The following is an 18548-nucleotide window of genomic DNA, read 5'->3' as shown; positions in this document are numbered from 1 at the left end:
CACCCACATGGTGGCTCACAACCATCTGTAAGTCCAGTAACAGGGAATCGGATGCCCTTTTCTGGCCTCCTCAGGCATTAGGCATGTATACAGTACACATGCATGCATGTAGGCAAAATGCTTGTATAACACAAAATCTTTCTGAAAACCCTTCTCGTGATATTTGTTCTTTATGAAAAAGAAGTACATACTTGAGAAATTCATATTAGCTTCAGTAATAATTTGTGTTAGGTTTTGTCATTAAATATCTTTCTGTCAGGTTAGGATCAAACTAAAAAATGAAAGCAAAAAGAAACTTCTGATCAGAACTGAATTGTTTTTCTTGTCACTGTGACTGTACACCTGACAAGGAAATTAAGGTGGAAGGGTTTATATTTGGGCCACAGTCAGTGTGTCATGGCTGTAAGGCATGGTAGAGTCATGGCAATGGGGTGGTGTGGTTAGGACTCCTCATGGTGGAGCAGGAAGCAGAGGAGGGCATAGATTATAATTAGAACACACCTAGAGCTCATAAGGTTGACCCCCTGATGATCAACATTTTCTCCAGAAAGACACCAACTACTAAAGTACATATAATCTCCCAAAATAAGGCCATCAGTGGGGGAACAAGTATTGCAAATATAGGAGCCTATGGGGACTTTTTTTACGAGACAGGGTTTCTCTGTATTGTTTCGGAGGCTATCGGTCCAGCCCGGCCTCGAACTCACAGAGATCCGCCTGCCTCTGCCTCCCGAGTGCTGGGACTAAAGGCGTGCGCCACCACCGCCCGGCTCTATGGGGACATTTTTACAGCTGTGCTTTAAGGACCGTGTTTCCACTAGTCTGTGGTGGCATACACATTTAATCCCAGCACTACGGAGGCACATGCAGGTGGATCTATGTTGAGTTCAAGGCCGACCTGTTCTACAAAGTTAGTTTCAGGACAGCCAGAGCTATTACACAGAGAAACCTTATTTTGAACCCCTCCCCTGCAAAAAAGAGATGTGCTGTTAACTACATATAAAAATAGTTATAGGGGAAGAAAATTCATTGATACAACTGTTTTATTTGTAGTGTCTTCAAAAGCCTAATCTGACCTCAGATACAAAGGACAAGGAATACAAACCCCACGATATTCCACAGAGGCAGTCGGTACAGCCCTCAGAAACCTGTCCTCCAGCTCGCCGAGCAAAGCGCATGAGAGCAGAGGTAAGGACTTTCTCTCATCTGTAAGTAAGTGCTTTGTAGTTTTGAGCCTAGGTAGTCTCATAAAGGGTTACTTACACCAGGGATGGTGTTGTCCTCAAAGGAGAATAGAAGAACTCATTCTATATTGCCTGGAAAGTGCTTTGTTGTTACTAATCAAAACCAATTGGGTGGATTATGTGAAGACAGGGACTTTGTTCATAGTAAGTATGGAATCAGAACATATCTATGCTAAGAAGAGGGAAGAATGAAGGAAGAATTGAGAAGTATGAAGGAAGTACTAGTATTAAGTGAATATGATATGAGGGCCATGAGGAAAGGCTGCTAAGATGATCTTTTCTCTGTTCAGAAAGGAAGAATATTCTACTTACTTTGTTCCCATAGAGAGGCATGAGGAATTTGGATTTCTGTTTAGCTGCTTGATAGGATGTGAATTTTAGTAAATAACTCAACTGCTGAGGAGCTGCAAGGCAGTATCCGTGCTTCTGAATCAATCTTCCAGATTCACTGACAAAATGATTTTTTTCACATGTAGAATTTAGAGAATCTAAATTTCTCAATGAAAACTAGTCAGAATCGGAAGTTATTATTTAAAACTCATATGTACATTTAAAGCTCATTAATCTAACAACTTTTAATTTTGAGCATATTCTTTTTGACTTTTGTGACACTGTGTAGCTGAGGTTGACTTTGAACTTGTGTTATCCTGTTCCTCAGACTTCCATTTGCTAGGAACATAGGTGTGTTCCATGCATGATTTATTTTGGGCGTTTGTATATGTAAGACATTCCCTGGTACTGTGAATGCCTGGGTCTACCTGGATGATACCAAATATAATGATAATACCCACAGAAGAAATTCTTATATTTTTGATTGTGAGTCTAGTCTTTAAAACCTGAGCCATTTCTCCAGCCCCAGAAGAAATTCTTTTAGCTCTGAACAAGTGTTTTACAAACACTTCAGTTATAGACTACAAAGGGATTTTTATTTGTTTTACCAATAATATTCTAAGGAACAGTAGAACTGCGATTGAGTTATATATCCTTACTGAAAAAGTAGTTTTTTTTTTAACAGTTAGTGGTGTTACAGGTAAAACTTTTTGAGATTTTAAACTTTTATTTTTGTGTATAAATATTTTGCCTGAATGTATGTTTGTGTGCCATGTGAGTACAGTACCCATGAAGGTCAGAAAGGAGTGTGTGGTTCCCTGGGGCTGGAGTTAAAGATGGTTGTTACTGTCATGTCGATGCTGGGAATCAAACCCAGCGTCTCAGGAAGAGCAGCCAGTGTATCTCTTTAGCCCCAGAGGTCTAATTTATAATGCCGATTCATGCAAATACCAGTGAAGCACTGGGTGGTTGTGACGGCTGCTGCAGCACATTCCTTGAATGCTAGTACTAGTGGCAGGGCCTGAGGCCAGCTGGTCTACAGAGCAAGTTCCAGAATAGCCAGGGCTATACTGAAAAACCAAAATAATGATGAAGCTAGGGTGGTGGCCCACTGGTTAAGTTTATACTTGTCTTGCAGAGGACCTGAGTTTGATTTATAGCACCCACATCAAGCAACCCACAGGCCACCTCTATCTCCAGCTCAGGGGGATCTGATGACTCTTCTAGTCTGTAAGATCCCCACACATATGGGCATATGTATACTCTGCCACACATACACATATGGTGGTGCACACCTTTAATCTCAGCAGTAAGGAGTCAGAGGCAAGCAGTTGTGTGAATTTGAGCCCATCGTGGTCTACGTAGCAAGGGCCAGGCTAGCCGGTGACACTCATTGTCTTTAAAAAAAAAAATCATTTGAAAATTATGGAAACTAGATGTTAAGGAAATTGTGATATTTTTATAATTGTTTCAGGTTTAGTAATGATTAAAACAAAAGCTTCTTGAGGTAAATGAGACTGTTATATCTGTTTTGAGTAATAATATAGCTCTTAATTTGATACCAATTTTTTCCCCGAAAATCTGTATTACTGGAGAATACTCTTCTAGTTTGTGTAATTTCAAGAATGTGATCTCTTAATAGGAGAAAAAAGTTATCTTTTGAATTACTGAGTAGTAAGAGATATAAGAAAATATTCATACATATGATAATTTTTTTAGGCCATGAATATTAAAATAGAACCAGAGGAAGCAACAGAAGCCAGGACTCATAATCTGAGACGCCGAATGGGTTGTCCAACTCCAAAATGTGAAAATGGTAAGAAAGTTTACCCATGAATAGGATGATGATAGCAATTATTTCTTTGGTCAGTTGTCTGGATTCGATAAATAAAATCATAATATATTGTTTTTATTTTCACAACTAACAGGCTAGCAGGAAAAGCATATTTCGAATACAGGTGAATTTCTCATCTGGCTGCATCTAGCTGCTGCTTAGAAATTTAGTCAATAAATTCACTTAAAAGACAACTTGAAAAGTATAGGTTCCTTTTTATTTCAACCCAAGCCGAGACCTTATCTAGTTTACAGTTGAATTGATAATCCTTGCATGGCTGTCACTTGATATGATCTATTGAGATAGGTGCTGTTTTTCCTGCTTTCTTTCTCCCATTCTCTCTCCCTTCTCCCTTGCACTCCCCCTTTCTTTTCTTTCTTTAAATTAAGGTATTCTTGCCTGGCCTCAAACTCTTTAGCCGTCTCCCAAGTGCTGGCATTATGGGAATGTGCCACCACACCTGACTAGATGTAAATTTGTGTTTCACATAGGATAAATACTACATATATACATGTGGGCATATACAAATGCAGTACTAAAATGAGCTCTTCAGAGACAATAATGTGTTAGTGAAAAGGCAGCACAATATAATGGGAAGTAAACAGCTGTGGGTCTGAGTCCTGACTCAACCTCTAACTAGTTGTGTGACTATAGAGATAATTCTTTAACCATCTTTGAGATGAGTTTGTTGTGAATGAATCACTTGATCCTTGAATAATTGATAACTCAGCTTTAGCCAAAATTACCAGGTTTTGGAACCAGGAAATCATCTCTTGGGGGTTTTTCGAGACAGGGTTTCTCTGTATTGTTTTGGAGGCTGTCCTGGAACTAGCTCTTGTAGACCAGGCTGGTCTCGAACTCACAGAGATCCGCCTGCCTCTGCCTCCCTAGTGCTGGGATTAAAGGTGTGCACGACCAGCGCCTGGCCACATGTCTTATTCTTAAAGAACGTTCCTATTTTGAAGGCACACACATCATTTATAATAGAACTCACATGCTAAAATTTAATGGAGGTCAGTTTATATTTTGTCATAATCAGTATTGACCTCTTGTATGTAGAATACTAGGTGTTACTGAAGTGAAAACAAACATGGGATTGCATTTGTGTATAGTTTATGCGGGGAGAGGAGGAAAAGACAAGGTGAGATAGGAAGCAGATAAGCATAGTACACACAGAGAGAACTAACTTTGGATTGCCTCCTGTAGAGAAAGAAATGAAAAGTAGCATCAAGCAAGAACCCACTGAGAAGAAAGACTGCATGTTAGAAAGTGAGAAGGAAAAGCCCAAGAGCCGATCTAAAAAAACCACCAGTGCTGTGAGTTGACCTCCATTTTCTTCTTTAATTGCTTACTCTTTTTCTTTTTGAAATAAGATCTCTCCATAGTCAAGGTGGCCTTGGATTTGTAATTCTGTTCTAGCCTCCTGAGTAGCTGGGATTATAGAAGTCCACCCTCCCCCCACACCACTTGTGGGGGAGGCTATTAGACTCAGAGACTTGGCACATTCTAGGCAAGCACTCTGCTACTGAGCTACATACCCAGCTCTGGGAATTAAATAAGTAGCATATTTTTTTTTATGGAACTCAGGCCTTGTATATACTAAATAAGTACTCTGCCACTGAACTTCATCCCTAGCCCATTCCCCTGCCTATAAGTGAATACTTACGAAAATCCCTTTACCTATAATTGTATGCTTATGTACATTACTTAGTATCAAGAAAGGAAAGATTTTAATGTCTGTTTAATCAGAAAAAATTTTGAGACAGGTTTTTTCTTAAGTAGCTTTGGAACCTGTCCTGGGACTCACTTTTGTAGACCTAAGCTACCCTCAAACTCATAGAGATCTGCCTTCCTCTCCCTCTGGAGTGCTGGGATTAAAGGCATTTGGTACCACCACCTGGCTATTTAATCAATTTATAAGTAAGGAAATAACCTGATTCTAGTAAGCAGTAGCAGTTACAGTTTTTCTGGAATTTGTTCAATTTGTACTGGAGAGTTACAAAACATTAGCCTACCTGCAAAGGAGCTGAAGGGTAGATCAACTAGCAAGGGGGGCCGGGCGGTGGTGGCGCACGCCTTTAGTCCCAGCACTCGGGAGGCAGAGGCAGGTGGATCTCTGTGAGTCTTAGGCCGGGCTGGACCGATAACCTCCAAAACAATACAGAGAAACCCTGTCTCGTAAAACCAAAAAAAAAAAAAAACTAGCAAGGGGGTAAAAGGAATGAGGAGGAGAGGAACTAAAGGAAAGTATTCTTCGGGGCCTTTTGGTATAGTGAAAGCTGGAGAATTTAGCACTCAGTTGGATCATTTGTTGAAAGTGGTGCTTATGCTAGATGTGCTGTGATCCTGGTACTCGGGAGGCTGAGGTAGGGGGATGGTGAGAGTTCAAACCCTAGCATGGGTTACAGAGTTGAGAATTTTTTTTCAGAAAGCCAAAAACAAACAAACAAACAAAAACCCCAAAAACAAAAGCAGATTTTCACCTTTGTCATATTAGAAAGTATCAGTTTGACCTCCCCTGTGAGATCCTGACAGGAAATTGGAAATGATCTCGATGTTCCTTTCCCACCATACATACAAGAACATGCAGTAAGATTTTTTTCCTTTATTATAAACAGATTTAACAAGTTAGCCTTTCTGTTAGTTGACTACTCAGCTTTCTGTTAGTAAGTTATATATATGTTAGAAGGAACTACCACAAGAAAATATCACAGATTCTGCAGCTCAAATAACATTGTCTGTCTGTCTGTCTATCTGTCTACCTATCTACCTATCTATCTATCCATCTATCTTTTAGTTTTGCAGGATATAAACTCAAGGCATTGGCAGAGTTGGTTTCTTCTGAGGCCACAATATCTTTTACTTTGTGTGTGTGTGTGTGTGTGTGTGTGTGTGTGTGTGTGTGTGTGTGTGTGTGTGACAGTTCAGCCCCTGTGTAACTAATAAGTAACTATGCTTTATCATAGTTATTTGGGAAAATTTTTCCTGTCTTTTGGGGGTGTGGGAGACTCATGTTAGTTGACATTGGCCTTGAACTCATAATTTCTCAATGCCTCCTGCCTCTGCCTTCAAGTACTGGGAATACAGGTTTGAATCATCAGCAGGAGTCACTCATTTCTACTCTAGAATTGAGTTCAAAGTGGTAGGATTTTATTTTGTTTGTCCATTTTTTTGAGTCAGGGTTTCTCTGTGTAGTCCTGGCTGTCCTGGATATCTCTCTCTCTCTCTCTCTCTCTCTCTCTCTCTCTCTCTCTCTCTCTCTCTCTCTCTCTCTCTCTCTCTCTCTCTCTCTCTCTCTCTCTCTCTCTCTCTCTCTCTCTCTCTCTCTCTCTCTCTCTCTCTCTCTCTCTCTCTCTCTCTCTCTCTCTCCTCTCTCCCTCTCTCCCTCTCTCCCTCTCTCCCCTCTCTCCCTCTCTCCTCTCTCCCTCTCTCCCCTCTCTCCCTCTCTCCCCTCTCTCCCCTCTCTCCCTCTCTCCCTCTCTCCCCTCTCTCCCCTCTCTCCCTCTCTCCCTCTCTCCCCTCTCCCCTCTCTCCCCTCTCTCCCTCTCTCCCCTCTCTCCCTCTCTCCCCTCTCTCCCTCTCTCCCCTCTCTCCCCTCTCTCCCTCTCTCCCCTCTCTCCCTCTCTCCCCTCTCTCCCTCTCTCCTCTCTCTCGTAGAACATAGACCAGATTGTCAGCTCAGATATACCTGCCTCTGTTGCTTTGTTTAACTTATTCTTCTGTGATGAGTCGTCTCTGAAGCTCAGGCTAGTATTGAAATCCTAGGTCTCCTGTCGTAGCTTTCTAGTGCCATGATTACAGGCATGTGCCACTACACCTGATTCCAGACAGAGTATTTGTTTAATATCTTTAATTGTGGCTAATAATGTATTACCTATGGGGATTATCTTAAACTTACCAAGTATTGACTATTTCTACCTAAATGAATGAATAAATAGATAATAACATAATTGAGAGAGCTTGGCGATCTCATTTCAGAAGTGAGAATTTGGAGCGCGTGATTTTGAAAGACTTTTTACGGTTTATTTATTTTATGTACATTGGTGTTTTGCCTGCATGTGTGTGAGGGTATCATATCCCCCAGACTGGAGTTTCAGGCGATTGTAAACTGCCATGTGGGTGCTGGGAATTGAACCCGGGTCCTCTGTAAGAGCTGTCAGTGCTCTTAACCGCTGAGCCATTTCTCCAACCTTTGAAATACTTCTTGTAAAAGGTGTAGCACTTTTATTTTAAACTATGATGGGCTGCAGAGATGGCTCATTAGGTAAAAACACTTATGCCAAACTGATCAGATTTTAATCTCTGGAACTCTGTGGTAAAAGAGACTTCTGACTTTTTTTTTTTTTTTTTTCTTTCCTCAAGACAGGGTTTCTCTGTATTGTTTTGGAGGCTGTCCTGGAACTAGCTCTTGTAGACCAGGCTGGTCTCGAACTCACAGAGATCCGCCTGCCTCTGCCTCTCAAGTGCTGGGATTAAAGGCGTGTGCCACCACTGCTCTGCCTCACAAAAATGTTTAAGTTAAAATTATATGCATGTATATCTCCTAGGTGTGTTGGCTCTTTTCTGTCTGGTATAGCACTTGCCAAGTAGCATGCTTGAGACTGAGCTGGATTCTTCAGCATACAAAAACCAGATATGATGCTGCACGGCTATAATCCCAGTACTTATAGATGGAGTTCAAGGTTTTTATCAATTAAGCAGTTAGGAGGCCACTTGAGTTACCTGGAGATCCTCAGAATAAGTAAAATGAAAAAAGAAATTCACAAAGTCAAATAATAGCTTAACCCCCCCTTTTTTTTTTTTTTTTGCTTTCCTTGCTGTAGGTGGACCTGTATGTATGCCTCTTATGTGGCAGTGGCAGTGATGAAGACCGGCTCCTCCTGTGTGATGGCTGTGATGACAGTTACCATACTTTCTGCTTGATTCCCCCTCTCCATGATGTTCCCAAGGGAGACTGGAGGTGTCCTAAGTGTTTGGCTCAAGTAAGAATGACTGAGAAAGAAATCTATTTTTTGGAACTTTTTCCTTCATCCATGGGTTTTAGATTTAACAATAATACCTAAGTATGAACAAAACTAGGCTTGGAAGTGAATAGGAAAGAGATCTTACAAAGTTTCACAGCCTGAGAGCTATTTTGTTTCCATCTGGTTATTAATTTCTATTTTGATGTGTTTTGTGTTGATTTTATAGTCCAAATTCTTGAACATTATTACTCTCATTTTTAGTTATGAAGACATTTGATCCTGAAAGAAAATCAAAGTTAAAAAAAATTGTGATTGTTGATGGCTGAAGAGATGTCTCAGGGATCTTGAGTTCATTCCCAGCAACCACATGGTGCCTCACAACCATCTGTACTGAGATCTAGTGTTGTTTTCTGGCCTCTGACCTGCAGATAGAACACTGTATACATAATACATGAATCTGAAAAAAAAAAATCTTAATGTCAGGTATTTGTCCATGCCTTTAACCCCAGCACTGGGGAGGCAGAGGCAGGTGGATCTATGTGAGTTCCAGGTCAGCCTAGTGTAGAGTTAGTTCCATGACAGGCTCCAAAGCTATACAGAGAAACCCAAAAGCAACAACAACAAAACACCATTTTTTTTTGTTCAGAACCAAATAAAAGTTATTCCATGAAACAATATCATTCTTCAAACATACTAATTTTTGTATTGTAGACAGAATGAAAAAAATCTTAAATCTTAAAAAATTATCCTTGAGACTGTTGACTTGAGGTTCGGGCATTTTCAAGTGCCTCTTAGAACACTAATTTTCTTTTTCCTATGCAGGAATGCAGCAAGCCGCAAGAAGCATTTGGATTTGAACAAGCAGCAAGGGACTATACTCTTCGTACGTTTGGAGAAATGGCGGATTCATTTAAATCTGATTACTTCAACATGCCAGTCCATGTATGTAGATTTATACTAATTTGATTTAGAATTTTAAGAATTTTGTTGTTAAATTAATTAGTTTACATATGTGTGTATCAGGGGTACTCAGGCAATAGCGTACATCTGGAAATCAAAGACAACTTGTGGAAGTTGGTTTTCTACTATGTATTTTTAGGGACTGAATTTAAGTCGTCAGTCTTGGCACCATGTCTATCTCACTAAGCTGTGATTAAAGATTATTTTATGTTACTTTTCTGAGATTGGGTCTCAAGTATGTAGCCCTAGATAGCCTGGAATTCTGAGATCCAAAGGGCCTCTGCCTCCCAAATGTTGGGAATAATAGGGGCACCATCACACCTGGCAAATTATACATTTGTTGATTTTTTTTTTTTAAATAGCTGATGAGGAAAAAGAGTTAACATGGACACTGTAGACAGTTTCTCTGCAACTACCATTACTGAAAGAAAGGCTCCATTCACTGGTGTCACAGGAACTGAATAAAGGTTTCGTTCTGGTAGCCATTGTACAGAAGGAAACTTCTTTTCTAAAATGTTTAATGTAATAGATAGAATTCCATGATACTTTGTATTGGGAAGTTTTCATTTAAGTGCACTGTATACTGTGTCTTGGAGACATGTTTATTACATGTTGTCTAATCATTAGATTATAAACTTTACAATATGATTCCATTTTTACTTCTTGTTCACTTGGAAAGATTAGCGGTATTTTTGACATTCAATATTCTATCAAAAAATATAAAATTAGATGGTTTCTAGCATAATTCTGGATATTTGCCATAGCAAACAGTTCATAAATGAGATCTTTGAAGTTGAATGATTCTGAGGCTAGATGAAAGTTTTGATCTCTATGGAATTCCAGCAATCCAGCAATGTATTTATGAACCCAGTAGTCCTTTATGTAATGAACATTCGCTTTTAGTTACCCAAAATATTTTTTTAATGTATATCCCATTTGAAGTCTTATTTTGACTTCTTGTAAATTTTAGTATTTTTCTATATATTTGCATAATCAGTCCTGTGCACTGGCTTATGATATCTGTTCCTTGATTTTTATTTTGCTTAAAAGCTGAAGACACTAAGAGGCAGACATGTAAGTTATTTGCTTCTACTCAGAACAGTTCCTTGACACTCTGATAACTAACTATATTGTTGGATGTACCCAGGCAACAGTCGTCTGCAATTTCTTATTTTATTACAATCTAGGCTTATTCATCTTTGGTTTTGATGTGGGAGGAGTATTTTGCCTGTATGTATGAATGTGCACCATGTGTGTATTTAGTACCCATGAAGGTCAGAAGAAGCCATTAGAGTTACAGATCCTGCGTGTGCTCTTGACCACCAGGCCATCGTTCTAGCCTTATTTCTTTAATTCGTGTTTGTCTATATTACTTTGTGTCAGGTTTAGTAAATGTTTCTCAAAACACAAAAGTATATCTTACATTATTAAAAAAAGCAAAACAAAACAGGTCTTTTTCTTTTTTCTTTTTTCAAGACAGGGTTTCTCTGTGTTGTTTTTTTTTTGGAGGCTGTCCTGGAACTCACTCTGTAGACCAGGCTAGCCTCGAACTAACAGAGATTCACCTGCCTCTGCATCCCCAGTGCTGGGATTAAAGGCATGCACCATCAACATCCGGCCTAAAACAGGTCTTTTTCTTTCCTTGGCTTCTTTTTGTAGTTGTAGTTGGATTTGTGATCAAGGAATGTGAATTTTTTGTTTTAATTTCACTTCATTTATTGTATTCCAACTAAAGTTTCCTATCCTCCCAGCAACCCTCAAACTGCTCCTCCTTTTTCTCTTTAGATATGGATGGACAAGTCTCCCATGGATATCAGTCAGTCGTGGTATATCAAGTTTCTGTGAGACTAGGCACCCTCTCTTCTAATAAGGCTGTATAAGGCAATCCTGTAGCAGGAATGAGTCCCAAGAGCAGGCAGCAGAATTGGAGACAGCCCCTGTACTTACAAGAAGACCATATTACATAATTGTAACATATATACAGAGGGACTAGGTTGGTCTTATGTGGGCTCCTTGGTTGTCAGTTATGTCTGTGAGCCCCTATGAGCCCAGATTAGTTGGAAACATGAATTCTTAATTCTTATGGTTCTTAATTGTAAAATTTATTTTGCAAAATAGAGTTGTGCCCTGAATTACTTGAGTCACCCATAGGAAATTATGGACAGAATTTTTTCTTACTAGATTAATCTGTGATTCCCATCCTTTATCTAGTCATAAATAATTTGTGACTGAATGGAAAAATTACTTTTAAATTTCCTCATTCTTCCAGATGGTTCCTACAGAGCTGGTAGAGAAGGAGTTTTGGCGGCTGGTAAGCACTATTGAAGAAGATGTCACAGTGGAGTATGGAGCTGATATTGCTTCAAAGGAGTTCGGCAGTGGCTTTCCTGTACGAGATGGGAAAATCAAGATTTCCCCAGAGGAAGAGGTAGGCTCAGCTCTACGGACTTGGTATGATGTGGAGCTCAGCATCTAAAGCACAGCCTTGATTGGAAGAGTAGAATTGTGGAATAGTGATATCCTCAGTGCCTTGGAAATTGCATGTTAAAATTCTGTTTGGTCAGCGTGAGGTATTTATAATTACTCAGCATAGTCTTTATTACTGATTTTAATATTTTCAAAAAAAAAATTAGGTCTTCAAAAAAACCTAATCCTGCTGGGCGGTGGTGGCGCACTCCTTTAATCCCAGCACTTGGGAGGCAGAGGCAGGCGGATCTCTGCGAGTTCGAGGCTGGGCTGGACTGACAGCCTCGAAAACAATACAGAGAAACCCTGTCTCGTATAAACAAAACAAAAAACAAACAACAACAACAAAAAAATCTAATCCTGATTATGCATTACACTATGGTGATGAGGAAACATTATTACCACCCTTTCCCTGAGGTTCTAACCTTGAGTTCTCCTTTAAAAAACAACCTGAGGGATCTGAGGCCTTATCTCACATTAATGTTTGAGTGTCTTGCTTTTCATGCCCTTGGACTATTTCTACATCTTTACTGTGGGCAGTTAGATTAATGTGTATGTATGTTTGTGGTGTTCATTTTATATTTTATGTACATACAGAGAAATACATAATCATGTATACAGCTTGATTTTAGTCTTCAAAAACTGAACACTTGAACACTTGGGTAACCAGCAGTAGTAGAACAAGAGAATAGGATATAATAATGTGATTCTCCTTCTTTGCTTTTCATCTTCTCACTTCTCTCTGTCAGGACAACCACCGTACCTTACACTATCCCAATTTCTAACTAATGAAGTAGATTAGTTTGCCTGGTTTTGAACTTCATGTAATTAGGCTCTGTTCATGGTGTTCTACATCACAAAACCAAAATGGCAGTTCAAATCCACTTATTTAATGTTTAAACCAGGATGATCACCAGAGCTAGTGATCATCATAGCGGCATCTCTACTTCTACCCCTAAGGAGCTCTTTAGGCAACCTTTAGGAGTGGAATTCTAGGGGCTGGAGAAATGGCTCCGCAGTTTTAAGAGTAAGTGTTTTCCTTGCAAAGGACCTGGACTGTTACTGCTCCCAGGTCAGGTTGCTCACAGTTGCCTTTGTCTCTATGTCAAGAGTACTTGATGTCTTTTTTGTCTTCCTTGAGTACCTACACACATTGTACCACCACCCCACTGATGTAAATAAATAAGAAAGGAACAAGCATTTCTAAACTGTTAGCATGATAAAGCTGAAACCTTTTTCTCTTTTTCTGGCTCATTTTAGGAGTATCTCGACAGTGGGTGGAATTTGAACAATATGCCAGTGATGGAGCAGTCTGTACTTGCTCATATTACTGCTGATATATGTGGCATGAAACTCCCTTGGTTGTATGTGGGCATGTGCTTTTCTTCCTTCTGTTGGCATATTGAAGACCACTGGAGCTATTCAATCAACTACCTACACTGGTAAGGAATTCTATAGGAAGCCTATGGTTAGTATATAAGCTGGGTAGGAAAATTTACCTCTTTCAGATATGCATTGTCTATGTCTGAAGGTAATGGCTCTTTTTGCTTTAACTTTTATTAGATTAGGTTTCCTATTTAGGACAGTTTAGAAAACTTCTGCAAAGTCCTCTGAAATCATATACTAGTTTGAAAGTATAGAATGTTTCTAGGAATAGTATAGTTTTTATCTGAAGTAAAGTATATGTAGCCCATATTCCTTTAGGGAGGAGAAGGTCCTCGGGACTGTCAGTTTCATTTTGTTGTGTTGAATTCTAACATCACAACATGTTAGACCTCTCACTTGTGCAGGCATTTGAACTTTACTATTTAAACTTTTGACCCAAAGCCATTCCCCCCCCATATCTGTTTCCACTCCCCTTATTTCTTCTACTTTGAACCACAAAAATATTTTAAAAATCTATAACCCACTCTAATCCTCCAGAGGAATTTGAGGAGTACCACAAGAAAGAGAAAGTTGGCATATGGATATGCAACATGGCTCTGCTTCCCTAGGCAATTGCTCCAGCTGTAACAGGAAGATGATGTTTATTATACCTCACAGGGATGGCACAGATTAATTGGCTGACAATTGAAAGTGCTTTGAAGAATAATGCTCTTTGGAAATGCTAATTGCCCTATTTGTATTTGATCTAAACCTTTTCCAGCAGAATGGGCAAGGGAAAAGGAAGCTGGAAGGTTGCCACAGTTGATGGGGGAAGTTGTGGTAACTGTGTATGCTCTCTAGCAAATGTGATTCTTTATATTCTTAGAAACTCTTATGATATCTGCATTTTGTATAGTGGGATCTGGGATGATGACCACCTTAGATGCAAAGTCTTAGTTTTTTTGTACTTGAAGAGAAAATGCACTACATATGGTTTCATTCACATTTCTAATGTTACTTTCTTGAAGTAGGTCAGAAAAATGTGAACAGCTTAACTTTGTATGTGTGTGGGTGTAACAAAGTGATCAACTCTTATAATCTGTTTGTAGGGGTGAACCCAAAACCTGGTATGGAGTTCCAGGATATGCTGCGGAGCAGCTAGAAAATGTAATGAAGAAACTAGCTCCAGAGCTCTTTGTGTCCCAGCCAGATCTGCTCCACCAGCTTGTGACCATCATGAATCCCAATACTCTGATGACTCATGAAGTGCCTGTATGTTCTGAGTTATCATCCTGCTACTCAGCTTATTCACTACTTCTCTGTTGGTCTATTACTCTTTCTTGTTTCTTTTCTTTTTAAAAAGTTATTTGGTATTTTCAAAATATAACCTGATAATTGAGGCTGCTGTTTAGTGCTACATAGCACTAACCCAATGTACCAGATGCTTAGACACCATACTAATTTGTTGTAGTTAATACCTGTATTGCTGAACAGACTTGCTTTGCATGTGAATGCAGTACTTTTCAGTGTACAATTCACTATAGTTGGAGGTTGTATAACCATTACCACTAATGATTTCTGTACTGTAAATTTTGTTATAACTTTCAGCCAACAATTATATCAAAACTCTGGTTTTAAAATCTTGATAAATTTTATGTATTTGTATGTATTCCTGAATGTTTTTATGTGCACCATCTATATAAGTAGTCTTTGGAGGTCAGAAGTGATACTGGATCCCCTGGAACTAGAGTTACACATGGTTGTGATCTGCCATGTGGATGCTGGGAACTGACCCAGTCTTTTGCAGGAGCAGTAAGTGCTCTTAACTATTCAGCCATTTTTCTCTTGATGTCTTGTTCTTATCGAAAAGAAGGATTTGGGTAAGAACATTGTTCAGTGGAGTGCTTGACTAATAAGCACAGGTCCTGAATTTTATTCCCACCACTCCATAAAGAATAATGAACAATGAATCTTACTGAATCTCATGATCTTAATTTTAAATGATTAACCAAAATGGCATACTATTTTGATGGTGGTGGTGGGAATTGAACCCAGTGCTATGTGGTCCAGACTGACCTCCAACTCACAGGCATCTGCTTGTCTCTGCTTCACTATTGCTGAGCCTTAGGACATTCCTGATTGTATCTGTAAAGACAGATGTAGGCTATATCAGACACTAATTAGTTCTATTGTGTTAGAATCAGGTAATTGTACTGCAGTAATTTTTTTTTCTCCTCAGTTTTAATTGATAATAGGTATGTCTCTACAAATGTGTGTCCAGTCCTCTCCTGTTTGTCTGGTGAATCATCTAATAGTTGTCTTTGAGAATGTTACTGTCAGACCTTAAATGTCTCGTCCCTGTCTCTGTAGGTTTATCGAACAAATCAATGTGCGGGGGAGTTTGTGATCACCTTTCCAAGAGCCTATCACAGTGGTTTCAACCAAGGTTTTAATTTTGCCGAGGCTGTTAACTTCTGCACTGTGGATTGGGTAGGTATTAAGAATTTGAGCTTTTTCATATCTACCAATTTCCCATGGGAATAGCATATAGTGTTTTAGAAACCGTCATGTATACTTGATGCTCTTCTGGCTACTATGCAATTTTTTTTCCCATCCATATACAATGAGATAGGGTACTTATAACACATTGTATGACAATTCAGACATGTACCACACTGCTTCTTTTAATTGACATTATATTTCTTTTGTAGCAAGACCCTTCTCTCTTTCTTTAAAACTTATCATTTCTGTGTCTGTATGTGAGAGAGACAGAGAGTGAGAGTGAGTGTGTGAGATTCTACACATACACAGGCATGTGCTAGGACCAGTAGAGGCCAGAGGAGGCATTATATTTTTTACATGGGTGCTAGGAACTGAACTCTGGACCTCTGTAAAAATCAGTACTTGCTCTTAACTGCTGAGCCACCTCTCCAGCCTCAAGACACTTTTTGTTAAAGTTGTACAAGTTTTAAATGAACTTTTTAGGGATAAAGAAGTGGTTTTGTTTTTTTTCAATGTTGCCAATGCTAAGAGCCCCAGGGAACCTTACTTGTAAAAGACTCTTCCTGAAGATCAGAGTCTGATGACTTTTAACAGGGAACCTTTATTAAAGTTGCAAACTAGTAACAGACATTACAGTTTGAAAACTTACTAGTATTTGCGTAATTATCCCCACAATGCAGCAGTTGAATGACATGTTTGTTTCAGTTCATTGCAGAGTTGAAATTGTTAGAGCTGTCAAGGTTATATGTGATATAAAATATAGTGAATTGTAGCTTTCTGTTTGTTGTTTTGAGACAAGGTCTCTTAAAAATCTGATGTGTAGTTGAGGATGGCCTGCTTCTATACTACAAGATCTGGGATTTAGGCAATGTGCCACCATCTATTGCTTTTCTTGAAAAAGCACTAGTCCACTGTAATACATTTTGAATATATTAATTATCCCCTGAAGTAAATTAAGTCTGGTGGTTCAGCACAGTTGTTTGAGAAAATGTACATATATCTCTAGTTAGACTCCACATTACTCATTTTAATTCATTGTCCATACACTTTCCCCTTAAACAGTTTTTTACTTAGTTACCTAATGTGCCAGATCTTTATAGAACAAAGATAAATAGACCCAGGACTCTGAGTCTGATTTAGGGTTGATGATTGATAGTTGTTTTGATCTAGATTTCATTATTTGGTAATATGATATAGTAAGTCAAAAGTTTTTGGAAATTAAAAAAGAAGGGAAATATGTCATATTTCTTTTGCTTGTGACACAGCTACCATTGGGCCGCCAGTGTGTGGAGCATTATCGCCTGTTACACCGGTATTGTGTCTTTTCCCATGATGAAATGATATGCAAAATGGCTTCCAAGGCTGATGTATTAGATGTTGTAGTGGCGTCAACTGTTCAGAAAGACATGGCCATTATGATTGAGGATGAAAAAGCTTTAAGGGAGACTGTGCGTAAAATGGTAAGGTTTCTGACATTCCAGTTCCCTGTCACTGATTCACTAAAGTTCTTGTACTTTACTATGGTTTTAAGAAGCTTTCTTTTCCTTACTAGTTTCTGCAGAAGCTATGCCAATTGACCTGAGTACTACTTTGTTTTTATATGCCACGATGAGTAGAATATTGGAATGTTGACTATTCAGAGCCCATAATGAACCACAGCAGGCTATCCATTGTCCCCTGATATTTTATAGTTGGAGAAAGCAATGCCTAGTGGTTTTAAGTGACTTGCTGAGGTTTATATTAATAATGGTAGCTCTAGTGATTACCTGCAGAAGAACTACCTAAGACCAAATTCCAGCCTGCTGTGGTTCCACCTCTAGCTGATGAGCAGTTAAGCAGTTGATAGCTGCTAGAGGAGGGAGAGTGATTGAGTTTTCTTAGGGAATGGACCAGTGAGAGGTTGTCTACTCCAGTGGGTGACCCCATACTCTATGTACATATGGCAGCACTTATTGGACTTACTGAGTTACTAAGCACAAACCAAAAAATGGAGATAAAACAAGGAAATGGGGTTTTTTTTTGGGGGGGGTATTGTAGTAGGGGTAGATGTAATTAAAGTACTTGGGTAGAAAATTCTCAAGATCAAAATATTACATAAGATATAATGGTGGCTAATTTCTGCAACTTGGAGAACTATTTTTTCCCCCCTAAGGTGACATTTAGGAAATTTTGTAAATTGTGTATAAACTACATGATTTCCATTCTTGATTAAAATTCAGAGTTTGTCTTTGGTCTTTAATCTCAACTCTCTCCAGACAAGGATGTTCTTTTCCATTGCTCATGATTACTATGACAAATGTATTCATTAGCATTTTATGCTTTGTGTCTTGTCTTCTTTGACTTTTTAGAAATGGTTGCAATATTAAAGTAAAGTAAAGGAATCTAATGACTCATAGATTGAGTTAACCAGAATTGGCAGTCTTAAAGTTGAGTTTGGGTGCAGGTGAGAAAAGACATAGTTTGGCTTAAGTTTGGTCTTCTAGAGGTCATCTGGGATGAGATAGAGTTGAGCTAAGTTGTTCATTTAGGAAGTATTTGTGACTTTAAAATGTTTTCTTTTTTTGGTTTTTCGAGACAGGGTTTCTCTGTAGCTTTGGAGGCTGTCCTGGAACTCGCTTGGTAGTCCAGGCTGGCCTCGAACTCACAGAGATCCGCCTGCCTCTGCCTCCCGAGTGCTGGGATTAAAGGCGTGCGCCACCAACGCCCGGCTCTAAAATGTTTTCTTAATGAGGTTATTACCTCCTGAATTACACATTTTCTTACTTACTCAGATAATGGTATCTTCAGGTAGCTTTCTGTATAAATGGTTAAGAGACAAGTCAACAATTCCTACATAGCCATTTTCCTTTGTATTATTATTTTTAAAACCTTTTTTATTCTTAA

The 18548-nt window shown here is 39.0% G+C and overlaps 1 protein-coding gene across 2 annotated transcripts in view; it reads left to right on the top strand.

The window, feature by feature from the left end:
* The window catches only part of Kdm5b (lysine demethylase 5B), a 59769-nt gene that overhangs the window by 22005 nt on the left and 19216 nt on the right, over window positions 1–18548 (top strand). For both annotated transcript variants that reach the window (XM_021229140.2, XM_005073384.4), the window contains exons 5-14: window positions 1054–1188; window positions 3294–3390; window positions 4615–4724; window positions 8232–8390; window positions 9195–9314; window positions 11602–11760; window positions 13059–13240; window positions 14273–14435; window positions 15534–15653; window positions 16931–17125. In XM_021229140.2, coding sequence (XP_021084799.1) covers window positions 1054–1188; window positions 3294–3390; window positions 4615–4724; window positions 8232–8390; window positions 9195–9314; window positions 11602–11760; window positions 13059–13240; window positions 14273–14435; window positions 15534–15653; window positions 16931–17125 — 1440 coding nt within the window. The remainder of the gene's footprint in view (window positions 1–1053; window positions 1189–3293; window positions 3391–4614; window positions 4725–8231; window positions 8391–9194; window positions 9315–11601; window positions 11761–13058; window positions 13241–14272; window positions 14436–15533; window positions 15654–16930; window positions 17126–18548) is intronic.

The sequence above is a fragment of the Mesocricetus auratus genome, unplaced genomic scaffold (assembly GCF_017639785.1).
Source record: "Mesocricetus auratus isolate SY011 unplaced genomic scaffold, BCM_Maur_2.0 Super-Scaffold_100676, whole genome shotgun sequence".
Classification (NCBI taxonomy): Eukaryota; Metazoa; Chordata; class Mammalia; order Rodentia; family Cricetidae; genus Mesocricetus; species Mesocricetus auratus.
This window is presented reverse-complemented; position numbering and strand designations above follow the sequence as displayed.